At 44.4% G+C, this 15,240-nt stretch overlaps 1 protein-coding gene across 6 annotated transcripts in view; it reads left to right on the top strand.

Annotated features, from left to right (window-relative positions):
- The window catches only part of DMC1 (DNA meiotic recombinase 1), a 45,091-nt gene extending 34,198 nt beyond the window's left edge, over positions 1–10,893 (top strand). For all 6 annotated transcript variants that reach the window (XM_062201955.1, XM_062201958.1, XM_062201957.1 and 3 more), the window contains 2 exons: positions 7,421–7,537; positions 10,699–10,893. In XM_062201955.1, coding sequence (XP_062057939.1) covers positions 7,421–7,537; positions 10,699–10,768 — 187 coding nt within the window. In that variant the 3' untranslated portion in view covers positions 10,769–10,893. The remainder of the gene's footprint in view (positions 1–7,420; positions 7,538–10,698) is intronic.
- Positions 10,894–15,240: the final 4,347 nt, after the last annotated feature.

Genomic DNA, 15,240 nt, shown 5'->3' on the forward strand with positions numbered 1-15,240 from the left:
TTCTCCTGGTCTCCCATGGGGTGCAGAGCCCAAACACTTGGGCTATCCTCCACTGCACTCCCTGGCCACAGCAGAGAGCTGGCCTGGAAGAGGGGCAACCGGGACAGGATCGGTGCCCCGACCGGGACTAGAACCCGGTGTGCCGGCGCCGCAAGGCGGAGGATTAGCCTGTTGAGCCACGGCGCCGGCCCCAATATCATTTTTTTGAAAAGCATCCCAGGCTGGTGTGGAGGTCCAGGAGGTTAAGCCTCTGTGTGCAATGCTAACATCCCATATTGGAGCACTGGTTTGTATCCCAGCTGCTCTGCTTCTGATTTAGATCCCTGGTAATAGATATGCCTGGGAAGGCAGCAGAAGACAGCCTAAGTACTTGGGCCCCGAGACCTGGATGGAGTTACTGGTTCCTGGTTACAGCCATTTGGGGAGTGATTCAGCAAATGGAAGTGCTCTCTCTTCCTCTCCCTCTGTCATTCTGCCTTTCAAACAAATAAAATACATCTTAAAAACACAAAAAAAAACTCTTCTCTGTCCCTAAAATTCTTACATTTGACAGTTCTCTTTGTTCCCCATCTTGCTCTCATCTCAAAACCTCCTCCTCACTGTTGGACAGGTTCACTCAGCTTCTCTTTCCTCAATGGGTCCTTCCTCAGAAATTCCATCCGTACCCCTTACAACTCGAAGCATCAGGAGTATCTGTTGTCCTTCAAGTTTGCCCTTGCCCAGGCCCCTAAGGCACCACACTCCAACCAGTATTTGAAGCAGGTGTTATGATTATTCCTAAACTTAATAGTGGAAGAAGAGGCTCAGCGAACTTAGTGCTTGCCCACAACACAACTTACAACTGAGGGAGTCAGGACTTGAACCCAGGCATCTTTGACTTTAAAGCTGACGTCTGTGAGTCTCACCACGCTCTCTTCCCATCTCATCCCATAACTCTGTTTTTCATCCGCACATCATCCTAAGTTGAAGTAGACAGCCCAGGCTGTTCTGGGTCTCAACTTCAACAATGTGCCGTATGCTGTTCAACCAGAGGGAGAGAAATGAAATAACCTTTCTCTGTCCTTTTTTATGCCAAAATCCACCCACCGCTCTTCCTCCTCCTCTCTGTACTCCTCAGTCTCCTGAGAAAAGGAGGAAGGAAGAGAAGAAAATGTGAAAGAAGGGAAAATAAGAGAATAGGCTAAAGGAGGGTCGTGGGTGGTTTGATGATGCTGTTTTAACTTGGTCAGAAATAGAAGTAAATTAAAGGCCTCTAAAACACTGTGGAATGTGATTGCACCTTCTTGTACTTTACCCCAAGACTTGGTTATAACTGCTGGAAGTTGGGAAGTTCAAGTAAACTTCGAAAGGGCAACTGTTTGAACAGAATCATTTAGTTTAGTGATAACAGTTACCATTTATTGGAGATCTTTTATGTGCCAAGATTACTGTAAGGGTAGAGCTATGTACATAAATGACTAGATGTGGTTCCTGGCATATAGTAGACTCCCAAAGAGCTATATTAAAAACATCTTGAATCCTCACATCAGGCCTAAAAGGTAAGGTCTTTTTGTTTCTACTTTACTGTGAAAGAAGCTGAGGTTTAGAAATGTAAGTATCTAATCCAAGGTATTGTAGGTAATGAGCCTTGGAGTCAGGATTAGGAAAGCAGAGGAATAATAATAATTGTAGCCCCTCAGATAATGCCTTAGGTGAATTATTTCATTTTATTCTCACAATTATCCTACCAGACAAGCACAGTTACTATCATCCATCTACAATGAAGAAACAGAAACTTGGGATGTTCAAACAATTTTCCTGACATCACACAGCTGGCAAGCCAGAATTTGAACCCAAGTCTAAGTCCAGAGCTCACACACCATACAGTATATCAGAGCTGTTTCTGCTTGGGGTAAGCCTGGCATGCTGTCATCCAAAAGGCTTTGCAGGGGTGTGGCCATTGTACTAGTGACTTGACCACAGCTCAGGACCCTCAGCCTTGCAGGCAAAGATTTTATTTGGCCAGCCTTTTGAGAACCAGTCCATCTCTCAGAGGCAGACTCACATGAATGAAACTCACAAGACTGAAAAACCAGAGGATCAGTCTATTGAAAATGAAAAATAGAGCTACATGTGAGGTTCATGTGACCAGTGCATTCCCTCACTGTATATAGGCCTCTGTAGAAATCCAAATTTTAATCCATAATTATTTACTAAATGTGGAATCCATGCAAAGAGAAATAATTAGATGATTTAAAAGAATGTCGGCCATATAGTAAAGACTCTATAAATCTTAGTTGTGGTTGTTATTAGTAGTAATACTTGTGTACACCAGAGGGAGGTCATGAGTCTCCCAAACTTACTTTCAATGAAAAAAATTTTTTTTAAAAATCCTTTGTTATTTATTTGAAAGTCAGAGTTACAGAGGGAGAGGGAGAGACAGAGAGAAAGGTCTTCCATCTGGTTTACTCCCTAGATGATCGCAACAGCCAGTACTGGGCCAGGCCAAAGCCAGGCAGGGACCCAGACACTTGGGCATCTTCTGCTGCTTTTTCCAGGCCATTATCAGGGAGCTGGCTCAGAATTGGAGTATCTGGGACATGAGCTGGTGCCCATACAGGATGCCGGCGTCACAAATGGTGGCTTCATCCACTCTGCCACAATGCCAGCCCCACACAAAAAATGTTTTATATGGGTACATTTATGCATCTTTCCAGGGAAAAGTCTATATCTTTAGTTAAAGTATCAAAGTGTTAGCGCTCTACAAGAAATATTAAAAGCCATAAATTCTACACACAATGTTATACAGAATCTTGGATACCTTGATGAAGCAAATAAAATTGGTTTGATATTATTTCAGAACTAAAGCTACTATGCTATGTCACAGCATAGATTATACTTAATCTATTTTGATTAATATAGCCTCTTAGTTTATGAGTCAGTTTTTTTTTTTTTTTTGACAGGCAGAGTGGACAGTGAGAGAAAGAGAGACAGAGAGAAAGGTCTTCCTTTGCCGTTGGTTTACCCTCCAATGGCCACCGAGGCCAGCGCGCTGTGGCTGGCGCACCGCGCTGATCCGAAGGTAGGAGCCAGGTGCTTCTCCTGGCCTATGAGTCAGTTTTGAGGATTTTTTAATCCACATAATATCTTTTTTTATAAAGATTTATTTATTTATTTGAAAGTCAGAGTTACAGAGAGGGGAGAGGTAGAGAGAGATCTTCCGTCTGTTGGTTCACTCCCTAATTGGCTACGACGGCCAGAGCTGCGCTGATCCGAAGCCAGGAGCCAGGAGCTTCTTCCCAGTCTCCCATGCGAGTGCAAGGGGTCCCAAAGACTTGGACCATCTTCTACTGTTTTCCCAGGCCATAGCAGAGAGCTGGATCGGAAGTGGAGCAGCCGGGACTAGAACCAGCACCCATATGGGATGCTGGCGCTTCAGGCTAGGGCATTAACCCACTGCACTACAGTGCCAGCCTCATAATATCTTTTCTTAAAAGCTTTATAGGGCTGGCGCTGTGGTGTAGCGGGTAAAGCTGCCACCTGCAGTGTCGGCATCCCACATGGGCACCAGTTCAAGTCCTGGATGATCCACTTCAAATCCAGCTCTCTGTTATGGCCTAGGAAAGCAGTAGGAGATGATCTAAGTATTTGGACCCCTGTACCTGCATGAGAGACCCGGACTTGAGGAGGCTCCTGGCTCCTGGCTTCAGGTGGGCACAGCTCCAGCCGTTGCAGTCAAATGGGGAGTAAACCAGCAGATGGAAGACCTCTCTCTCTCTGTCTCTCCTACTCTCTCTGTGTAACGCTGACTTTCAAGTAAAATAAATACATCTTTTAAAAAAAAGCTTTATGTATTTATTTGAAAGGTAGACAGAGAAAGAAACAGAAAAAAAGAGAGAGTGCGAGCTTCCATCCACTAGTTCATTTCCCAAATGGCTACAACAAACAGGTCTGGACCAGGAAGAAACCAGGAATGGGAAACTGCATCTGGGTCTTCCACGTGGGTGGCAGGGGCCCAAGCACTGGAATCAACATCTGCTGCCTTCCCAGGTGTAGTAGCAGGAAGCTGGCTGGGAGGCAGAGCAGCCGGGACTCAAACCAGCACTCAGGTACGGGATACGAGCTTCATAAGTGGCAGCTTACCCTGCTATGCCATCACGCTGGCCACCATATCTTTAATTTTCTAAGCAAATCCTGCAATCCTTTTTGCAAATCCTGTAATTTATTTCCCCTTAGTTCATTCAAAGGATATCCTTTCGCGGATGACATTGTTAACATTCAGTTCTTCAACTAGAGTAATCAATGGCGCGCAGTGGCACCTGTTCTCCTTTGTCCTAGGGTGTTACCTTGGTAACAGCAAACAACAGTGCACTAAAAATCATAGCAAACATTTAGAAGCGTCAGCTTCCCACTCTTCCCTAGTTTATCTATAAAGGAAGGAAGAATATTTCAACTCAAGGGAGTCTATCTCTTTAAATTTGCCTTTCTGTCTGAACAGCCTTCAAAAGTCCCTTGAATTATAACTTTTTAGAGGATGTGTCACAAATCTGTATCCAGAAGGACCTAGATCAGGGACATCTAAGTCTGCTTCTCTGTGTTCATCCTACATTATCTATGGAAGACCTACTATGTTATAGCACTTTTCTAGGCACCAGAGTTACAGGATGAACAGGGACTGAGCATATAATAAGGGAGTGAAACCCATGAATTAAAAATAAAATGGCGCATGCTTTAGCAGAGGAATGTGCACCATGGCAGGAGACCCCAGAGGGGTCAGGGGATGGAACAAAGGGTCCTAAGAGAGCTGTTCCTGAAGGATGTGTAGGAGCTGTGGAAGAACACATGCTAGGGGAAGGGGCTTTCGTTTCAAAGGGACCTGCTTGTGCAGAGGCTTCGAGGAGACGACTTCCTGAAATACGAACGGGGTGTCAGAGGGAAGGAGGAAGATACCTGTAGTTGAGTGTGCAGGTGGTAGATAGAAAGAGGAGGACGTATGGGAGTGTCTTCCTGAGAACCCTTGTTTTCTGTATGAAGCAACAGGCAATGTCATCCGAGGTGAGGAGACAAGGATGGAAAAGAAGACTCAAAGATACCACAGAAGTTTTGTGAAAGGGAAAATGAAGCTAACCATGCACTCTGAGTAGTATTGAGAGATCAGCTGTGAGAAGCAGTCACAGAGCTCTGATGTCTCTCTGCCCATTAAGTTAAACTGGTCATCCTTTCTTATCTCCTCTTTTTAAAAAATTATTTATTTGAAAGGCAATGAAAGAAAGGAGAGAGAGAGAGAAATCTGTCTGCTAACTCACTCCCCAAATGACTGCAACACAGCCAGGTCTGGGCCAATCTGAAGCTGGGAGCCAGGAACTCCATCTGGATCTCTCACGTGGGTGGCAGGGACCCAAGTATTTGGGCCATTACCTGCTACCTCCCAGGCGCATTAGCAGGAAGCTGGCTTGGCAGCACAGAGTAACCAAGACTCAAAACCGGCACTCTGATATAGGATGCTGGGTGTAGCAAACAATGGCTTAACTTTGCCGCACCACAATGGCCGCCCCTTCTTTATCTCCTCGATTGAAATTTCCAATTCGTCCAATCTTATTTTTACATAATTTCTGTAAAAGCGTTATCTTTCTGCAGCCCAATAGTCTCCTTGGAATTCTTGTCGCTATATATTTTAATGTCAAAAGCCATTACTGAGCACCCACAGCATAACTGGTTGCTACAGAGCAAAACACAATGTAGCCTGCTTTTAAGGAGCTTATTGATAGGGAATAGGAGATGGATCGAGAAAGAATATAATAGTTAAGTAAATTATAGTTCTTATTTATTTATTTAATTATTTGAAAGTCAGAGTTACACAGAGAGAGGAGACGCAGAGAGAGAGAGAGAGAGAGATCTTCCATCTGCTGGTTCACTCCCCAAAAGGCCTCAACGGCCGAAGCTGCACCGATCCAAAGCCAGGAGCCAGGAGCTTCTTCTGGGTCTCCCACACGGGTGCAGGGGCCCAAGGACTTGGGCCATCTTCTACTGCTTTCCCAGGCCATTGCAGAGAGCTGGATCAGAAGTGGAGCAGCCGGATCTCGAACCAGTACCCATATGGGATGCCAGTGCTTCAGACCAGGGCGTTAACCTGCTGTGCCACAGCACCAGCCCCCTAGCCATTTCATCCAACTGAGATGACCTGAGATGACTTTATTGCTTTACTGCCCCTTCATCTGCCTGGTGTAGCAAACCAACCTTCCGACTTCCTGACTACTGTTAGTCTTAACCGCTTGACTGCTACTGCTTTGATAGCGATTCACTACAAAATAATTGTCTGTTCTTCTTCCTCTGTGGACCTGATAAATCTTAGCCTATCCCATCCAACCTAGGAATCTTCTAGTCCTAACCTCTGATCCATTTAATCTAGCAGCAGGTTATCTCAGCAAACCCTTTTACCAGAGAACTTCTAGCTTCATCAGCCTCCAGCCCGTGTATTTAGCCTCATACCTGTCAGCCACATATTCAGACACCAAGCCGCAAGTTTAGAGTGCCAGAATCCTGAGCACTTTCCTGGAGCAGGCACAGGTTGAATTGACTTTGTGACTGTATTGTCTCAGAGATAAAGCCATAATGCTGTATTACAGCTTATTTTGATCAAGTGTAGCCTTTTATTGATGACTTCTGAGCCCAGGTTTTCTTCTGCACCAGCTCAAATGATCAAGTTGCTTTTGTTCTTCATTCTGTTAATGTGCTTTATTACATTTATGATTTATATTGAACCACCCTTGCATTCCTGGGATAAATCCTTCATGGTCATGGTGTATAGTCCTTTTAATATGCATCTGGATTCAATTTACTGCCTTACCACCATAATTTTTTGAATCCACATGACACTGTATGAGCTTATCTTTTCAATATCTAAATTAGAATAGACTTTGCCTATCCATAACAAAGATAATTCCAATTGTTCTCACTGCAAATTTATAACCAGCACAACATCGAAGGATTCCAACATACAGTTAATGAACAAGAAAGAAATTCTTAATCTGCTCCCATTTCATGGAGAAAGTTCGGTATTTCTTATTCATTAGTCTAGAATAGTGCCTGGTACGTAAATATTTTGGTAAATGAATGAATTAATTCAGTGTTTACATTTTGTAAAAAAGAAAATTTGCTTAGCTTAAGAATTAGTCTAGGCCCGTGCTTTTTCAATACTAACTTATTATAAAAAAAAAAAAGTCAAACAAAACATGGACTATTTGCATAAGAATCTCAGAAGCCTGAACTAGGTGGTCGTGGGGTATATAGCAGTTCCTACTCCATGTTGGATGAGCAGGCTTGTTTGGAATATGTGTCTACTCATCTCCTGTCACCGCCACAGAAAGCCTGCGTTGTGACTGCAGATGTGGCTGTGTGTAGCCCATGTCATGGAACCTGAAGATGTGTTTCATTAATTCAGCTTTCAGGCAGATCCCAAAAAGCCCATCGGGGGACACATTCTGGCTCATGCTTCAACAACAAGAATAAGCCTGCGAAAGGGAAGAGGAGAGCTGAGAATTGCCAAGATTTATGACAGGTAAATATTTTCCTTTTCTTCATCAGATTCTTGTACATATGGTATTTTTTTTTTTTACTTTATTTTTGTGCTAAGCAGTGTTCTAGGTATTTCAGTAATGGAACCATATACAATATAATCAATACCCTCACAGAAAATATGGCACAGTATTACGGAGAAAAAGCAGAGACGGGGGCGAGGTAGTCGCAGTTTTTTTAAAGAGGATGTCCAGGGAAGTCTTCTCCGGAAAAACATTATTTAAGCTTAAGTCTTTTTTTTTTTTTTAATATTTTTTTGACAGGCAGAGTGGACAGTGAGAGAGAGACAGAGAGAAAGGTCTTCCTTTGCCGTTGGTTCACCCTCCAATGGCCGCCACAGCTGGCGCGCTGCGGCCAGCGCACCGCACTGATCCGATGGCAGGAGCCAGGTGCTTCTCCTGGTCTCCCATGGGGTGCAGGGCCCAAGCACTTGGGCCATCCTCCACTGCACTCCCGGGCCACAGCAGAGAGCTGGCCTGGAAGAGGGGCAACTGGGATAGAATCCGGCGCCCCAACCGGGACTAGAACTCGGTGTGCCGGCGCCGCAAGGCGGAGGATTAGCCTAGTGAGCCACGGCGCTGGCCTAGATTCTTGTACATATGGTATTAAACGATTGTCTCTTGAGAGTCTATGATTATTCTACTGGAAGATGCTACCTGTTTCAATTCCTCTCCCGATTTTTTCAATTGATTGAGAAGTCCCTACTATGTGCTAGGTACTAGGGATTCAGGAATTCTGTTAACACATAGACTTGGTCCCCGACCTTTGAAGGCACCCAGTGCAGCTAGATAATGAAATATCAATTCCAACTAAAGAGTCCTAAGTACAAATGTTGTATAGAAGAGCAGCATTTGGGAATATAGTCTCCTTTCTTTTCACTTGGTTAACTCCATTTGCTTTTCAGATGACAGTTGATTTTTTTATTTTTTTTCTGACATAAAAAGTGTAAATATTTATATGTTTTAATACCGAAAGTCTTAGCTTTATGTGTCTTCTCACTAAAACTTCAGTTTTCCCTATCTCTACCTAAAAATGCTCTTAAACATTTCCCAGAAAGTGAGACAGATGTAAGGATGGCCATCAAACGCAGCAGAGACCTTGACTTTGGTCTCACAGTCTAGGCCTAAATATACATGCATACACACACACACACACACATGGATGTATGTATACACACACATATAGATGTGTATATATTTATATATAAAACTACTGATTAGGAAGTATAAATTTAGTAGATTTGTACAGAGAAACCTACTGTGTACATCAATTGTTATAGGTTCTTGAGATAAAGCAGTGAATAAAACAAAAAGACAAGTCCCTGCCCCCATAGAGCTTACATTCATCCCATTGATGATTTTTTTAAAAGATTTATTTTATTTGAAAGAATAACAGAGAGAGAGGGGAGAAAGATCTTCCATCCGATGGTTCACTCCCCAAATGGCCGCAATGGTCAGAGCTGGACCAGGCTGAAGCCAGAAGCTTCATCCAGGTCTTCCACGTGGGTGGCAGGGCTCAAGCACTTAGGCCATCTTCAGCTGCTTCCCCAGGCACATTAGCAAGGACCTGGATCAAAAGTGGAGAGGCCAGGACTCAGACGCCCATATAAGATGCTGGTGCTGCAGGCAGCAGCTTTACCTACTATGCCACAACACCAGCCCTGATAATGATTTTTTAAAAAGATTTATTTATTTATTTGTAAGGCAGAGTTACAGAGAGAAGGAGAGAGAGAAAGAGAGAGAGACCTTCCATCCACTCATTCACTCCCCAAATGGCCGCATGGCAGGGGCTGTGCCAGGCCAAAGCCAGGAGCCTGGAACTCCATCCAGGTCTCCCACATGGGTGGCAGGGGCCAAGTAGTTGGACCATCTTCTGCTGCTTTACCAGGAGCATTAGTAGGGAGCTGGATCAGAAGTGAAGCAGTCAGTACTCAAACTGGAGCTCGTATGGGATGGTGGTATCACATTATTTTTATAATTTTTCTATTTATTGTTATTTATTAGAGAGAGAGAGAGAGATCTTTCATCTGTTAGTTCACTTCCCAAATACCTGTAACAGCTAGGGCTGGGCCAGGCTGAAGCCAGGAGCCTGGAACTCAGTTCAAGTCTCCCATGTGGGTAGCAGGGCCCCAGCGACTTGAGCCATCAATGCTGCCTCTCAGGCTGTGCGTTAGCAGAAAGATGAAATTGGAAGCAGAGCTGGGACTTCAGCTCAGGCACTGTCGTACTGGATGTGAGTGTCCCAACATGCATCTTAATCACTAGGACATATGTCCATCCCATTGATAATTTGTATACTGTAAGTCATCTCTCTAGACCTTAGCTGCACATCAGAGTCCAACTCCCGGGTTAGAGCCCAGCCCCAGTCCTGATTCCAGCTTCCTGCTGACGCATTCCTTGACAGGCAGAAAGTGATGGCTCAAGGGGTTGGGTTCCTGGCACCCGCACAGGAGACGGATTGAGTCCCCAGCTCCCAGCTTCAGCCTGCTCCAGCCATGGCTATTGTGAGCTAGTGAATGGGAGATCTCTGCCTGTATGTCTGCCTCTCTCTCTCTCTCCCTTTCAAAAATAAGTAAAAAACAAACAAACAAACAACAACAAAAAAAAAACAGGGGCCAGAGTTGTGGCGTAGCAAGTACAGCTGCTGCCTGCAGTGCTGGCATCCCATATGGGCGCCGGTTTGAGACCTGGCTGCCCCACTTCTGGTCCAGCTCCCTGCTAATGGCCTGGGAAAGCAACAGAGGATGGCCCAAGTGCTTGGGCCCCTGCATCCAGGTGGGAGTCCCAGCAGAAGCCCCTGACTCCTGGCTTCAGTCTGGCCCAGCCTGTCTCTTCTTCCCTCTGTGTATCTGACCTTCAGATAAATAAATAAATCTTAAAGAGAGAGAAAGAAAGAAACAAAGACTGCTGTGAAATCAGATAAGCCCCCAAGGATCTGCTAGGTAACGCCTGAGACCACACTGAAGAACACCCAGTTACCCCTTTTGCCTATTTCCAAGTTTGGGATAGAGTCCACATTTAGCCGTACCGACTCTGAGATGTCCCTGGAGACTCAGACTGATGGGAGCATGATGCCTGTGACATGATTATAGTATTTATAGAAATAGCGCTTTTTATAAACTTCTGTTCCCTTGTATTTTGTTAGCCCTGAGATGCCTGAAAATGAAGCCACCTTCGCAATAACTGCTGGAGGAATTGGGGATGCCAAGGAGTAGGTGGCGAACTGATGCAGATTGCTTCTCAGTGCTCATTAGGAGCTGAAGAGATGGGAAGGCAGTCTTGAATTTCAGAGCTGGAAATAAGAGTTTGTTTTCTTCACTTCTTTTTAAAGGAAAGTCAGCAAGAGAGATTTAAATCTTAAATTAATCTTAAAAGTTCCTGATTTATAACTATACATTGCATGTGTGTATATATATATATATTCTGAATTATATATGACATATAAAGTATATACACTTGAATATATATACATGAATATATATATACATATATATATATACCCATACACAATTTTAAAACTAGTTGAGAAAGAGATACCTGCTGCCTTCACTTACGCTTTTCAAATTAAGCCACGAAGCAGATGGACAATCTAAAAACTCAGCAATGCCCCATGCTCCTGCAGACTTTCCCGGGAACACTGCTGTAGGGTACAGCACCACTAACATAGAGAGCCAGTGCCCTTCTGCAGGAGGGGACGTTTCAGGGAGGAGTGCTCATAGGACACACACCAAAAAAAATCTCTTCTTATTTACAATATCTAGCTGTAAATCAGCTTGATAGCAATAGATAAGAAATATTAAATTAAACCAAATTTTAAATGATTTGGCTTTTTGACAAGTTGAAATTACTTTTTTTAAAATGTAATTTTTTTATTTTTTAAAGATTCATTTACTTATTTGAAAGGCAGAGTTACAGAGAGGCATAGGCAGAGAGAGAGAGAGAGAGAAATGTCTTCCATCAGTTGGTTCACTCCCCAAATGGTCACAACAGCAGAAGCTGGGCTGATCCAAAGCCAGGAACCTGGAGCTTCTTCCAGGTCTCCCACATGGGTGCAGGGGCCCAAGGACTTGGGCCGTCCTCCACTGCTTTCCCAGGCCATAGCAGAGAACTGGATTGGAAGTGGAGCAGTGGGTCTCAAATCGACATCTCATATGATTTGGGTGGTGGCTTTACCCGCTAAGCCATAGCACCGGCCCCAAAAAAAGTATTTTTGGTGCACACATATTCTCTTGGAAAATAAAGATAATCTAGTTACAAAATTTACAATTTAGGCTAAAAAAGCATGATTTTTATAAGTTTTAGATGCAGAATTCAAGCTATTTTTTAAAATAGTAAAGTTGATTTAAATGTAAAATTTCTAAGTAGTGATTTTAGAAATGTGTAAAAGAATATTGTTTTTCTGACTGTTAAAAATAAAATCTAGTATTCAAAATGTATGTATGATGAAGTTATTTAGAAATTAAAATACTAATGATGTTTACAATGATAATCTTATAGACTTCAAAAAGATTTAAAGTTTTCTGTTGTATCAACTTAAATGAAAATTCGAGCATTGGAAGTCCCATTTGTAACAGAAGGTGTTTGGCTAAATGTGTTTGCTAAATGATGAAGAGGAGGAGCAGGAAGGAAGGTGTGGCTCCTGCCCTCAAGGAGGTGTACACAAGTTAAAAGACTAACAGTTATAAAGATAAGACAGCAAAGGATGAGGTAGTTAACTAGTAGTGTGGTCCTGGGTTGACCCTTAAGAAAAAGTAGAAATCTAAAATTGGCAGAGACAGCAGGTGCAAAGGTGCAGCAGCTGGGATTTAGAAACACAGAGACCAACTTGACAAGCAGAAGTGTTCACAATGCACAGTACTGGGAAATAAGCTTTTCCCCTTCTTTTTCCCTTTTTTTTAAACCACAGAAGCTGCTTCTCTGAATAAATAAAGTTATCTAGGAACAGATATTTCTGTATTCTGCAAAATCACTTAGATGGCTTCTTTGGGTGTGCAAATATGAAAGCATAGGTTTCCTAAGGAAGGGAAAGGCATTGTTACTTGATACCTTGTACGTTTTTTATCTTCTATATATTCTGATGTCTTGAAATCTTAAATCTTAATTTGGGACTACCCAACTCAGAGACTGCAAAGCCAGCCAGGAGCATACCTTTGACATGCAAACTAACCAATCCACAGTCACATCCTGTATCTGGTCCATACACCTCAGGGGGCAGTATTCCTCCTTAATCATTCTAGGACCTAATTCCAGGTAACCAGGACCACCCCTGTAATTTAGAGCCCACGGAGACATCATTCAAACTGGCCCATCCTAACCTGGTTACTCTGCCCTGCCTTGCCTTGCCTGGCTTTTCCCTCCAAACCTTAATAAAAGCCATGGTTCGTGCTCTCCCCTTGCCCCAGTCTTCTGCCTCGCGACCCCCTTGGTGTTTTTCCTGGGGACCCTCCGTGGCATGTGGTGGCTTCTTCTCTAGGCCCTGTGGTTGAATGAACTTTGTCCTGGGAGCCTCTCCCGCAGCCACCTGACTGACCATCCTTCTTTGGAATGCACAATCCAAATAGCTTTGACGTCATCCTTGATAAACCGTGATAAACACAGAGATAAACACAGAGATTCCCTGGCATGAGGCTCTCTGCAGAGGAAGTGGGCCATTGACATTAGGACTCCCAAAGACCTGAAATTCCTAAGACTTGAGAATCAGGAAGTATCAGTAAGCTGAATACCCCCAACACAGAATTTACAAAGGTGGGCAACATGGTTGGAAGCCAGGACTCCACACAAAGGCCTGTGTGTAGGGCTGGCTTCAACGCGGCACGTGGCTACGGCTGGAACTTTCCCTGAGCCCAGCCACTCTGCTGTCTGCGTGGGAAGCGTCTGGAATTCCCAGTCCTGCTCTCCACCGAGGTAAAGTCAGTCTGGCCCCTCATTCTAAGGTGGTGGCAGCGCTCAAGAAAGCGAGCTTCTTGACCATCACAGAAACGCAAACTAGCAAATGCAAGACAAGGAATTCCTGGGTTCCTAGACTTGAAAGGTAGAGCTGACTTCAACCACAGGTGGAGCCAGGATCTCAGGTAACATCAGACTTCCCTCCCACCACTCCCGTCCCCAGCTCTGCTTGTTCTGCTGCTGCTCCCCTTACGGGAGCCCCGGTGCTGACTGCAGAGCCAGGCTGACATCGCAGGGAGCGAGGAGTTCACCAGACAAAGTCTCTGCTCACAGAGCACTCATCCTGCGGGATCAGTGAGGGCCACCCAGAGGAAGGCCACAGAGGCCGTTTCTTCAGAGCGAGCTCCGGCATGGAGTCCGTGACCATCACTTTCCTTAGGTGGACTCAAAGGCAGGCCGAGGAACGGGAAAGGTTTGTGGTGGAACAAAGGAACGTTTCCGTGACGCTCTGGGGATTGTTGGCCTGGGGCAGCTGGAGGATTAAGCTGAAGGAGGTGGAAAGATAGATGAAGGAAATACCACTGGTGGTAGGGAGACAATGTAGGGCAACTTCAATAATCCAGTTGTGAAACGATAAAGGATGGGATGGGTAGTAGCAGTGAGATGGACAGACATTAAAAAAAAAAAAAAGCTGCGATTTGATGTGAAATGGAATATAATGAGAGAAAAGAACAGTTAACTTTTTTTTCTTTTTTTTTTTTTTTTTGACAGGAGGAATGGATAGTGAGAGAGAGAGACAGAGAGAAAGGTCTTCCTTTTTGCCATTGGTTCACCCTCCAATGGCCACTGCGGCCGGCGCATCACGCTGATCCGAAGCCAGGAGCCAGGCGCTTCTCCTGGTCTCCCATGCGGGTGCAGGGCCCAAGGACCTGGGCCATCCTCCACTGCCTTCCCGGGCCATAGCAGAGAGCTGGCCTGGAAGAGGGGCAACCGGGATAGAATCCGGCGCCCTAACCGGGACTAGAACCCGGTGTGCCGGCGCCGCAAGGCGGAGGATTAGCCTGTTAAGCCACGGCGCCAGCCAAACTTTTTTGCATCATAATAACATTCTGGTTTCTTTTAGAGTCACCATTCCCGTTTATGTAGTATATTGGAGACACTGTATATTGAGTGACAGTTGCAAGAATGAGTCACAGGTGACCTTTGACAAAGTTCTCTAACCTGTGAGAAGAGATTATGTCTGTATTAGGAACAGTAATAAAGTGTCAAATAAAGATTAGGACATTAGGAAGGTTACTGTGTTAGTTTGCTAGGCCTGCCATAACAAAGTACCAGAAACTGGGTGACTTAAATGATGGAAATTTATTGCCCCCTAGATACAGAGGCTAGGAGTTTCAGGTCAAGGTTCATTCTTTCTGAGGGCTGTGAAGTAAAAGTTGGTTCTGAGCCTTCCCCCAGCTTCTGGTAGTTACCTGGTAGTCTCATTCCCTGGCTTGTAGAAGACTCATTTTGATCTCTGGCTTCATCTTTACATGGTGTTCTCCCTGAGTACATGTCTGTGTGTCCAATTTTCCTTTCATATGGACACCATTCACATTTGATTGGGAGCCCACCTTACTCCATAATGACCTTAACTAAGTACATCTGCAACAACCCTATTTTCAAATAAGGTCACATTCTGACCTTATTTGGGAGGTTAGGACTTCAACATGAATTTGGGGGAAATGAACCCTAACAGGAAGTACCAGGCACAGGGCTGCTCCTGTGGCTCAGCGGGTAAGCCATCACCTGCAGCGCCAGC

This window comes from Lepus europaeus, chromosome 10 (assembly GCF_033115175.1).
Source record: "Lepus europaeus isolate LE1 chromosome 10, mLepTim1.pri, whole genome shotgun sequence".
NCBI lineage: Eukaryota > Metazoa > Chordata > Mammalia > Lagomorpha > Leporidae > Lepus > Lepus europaeus.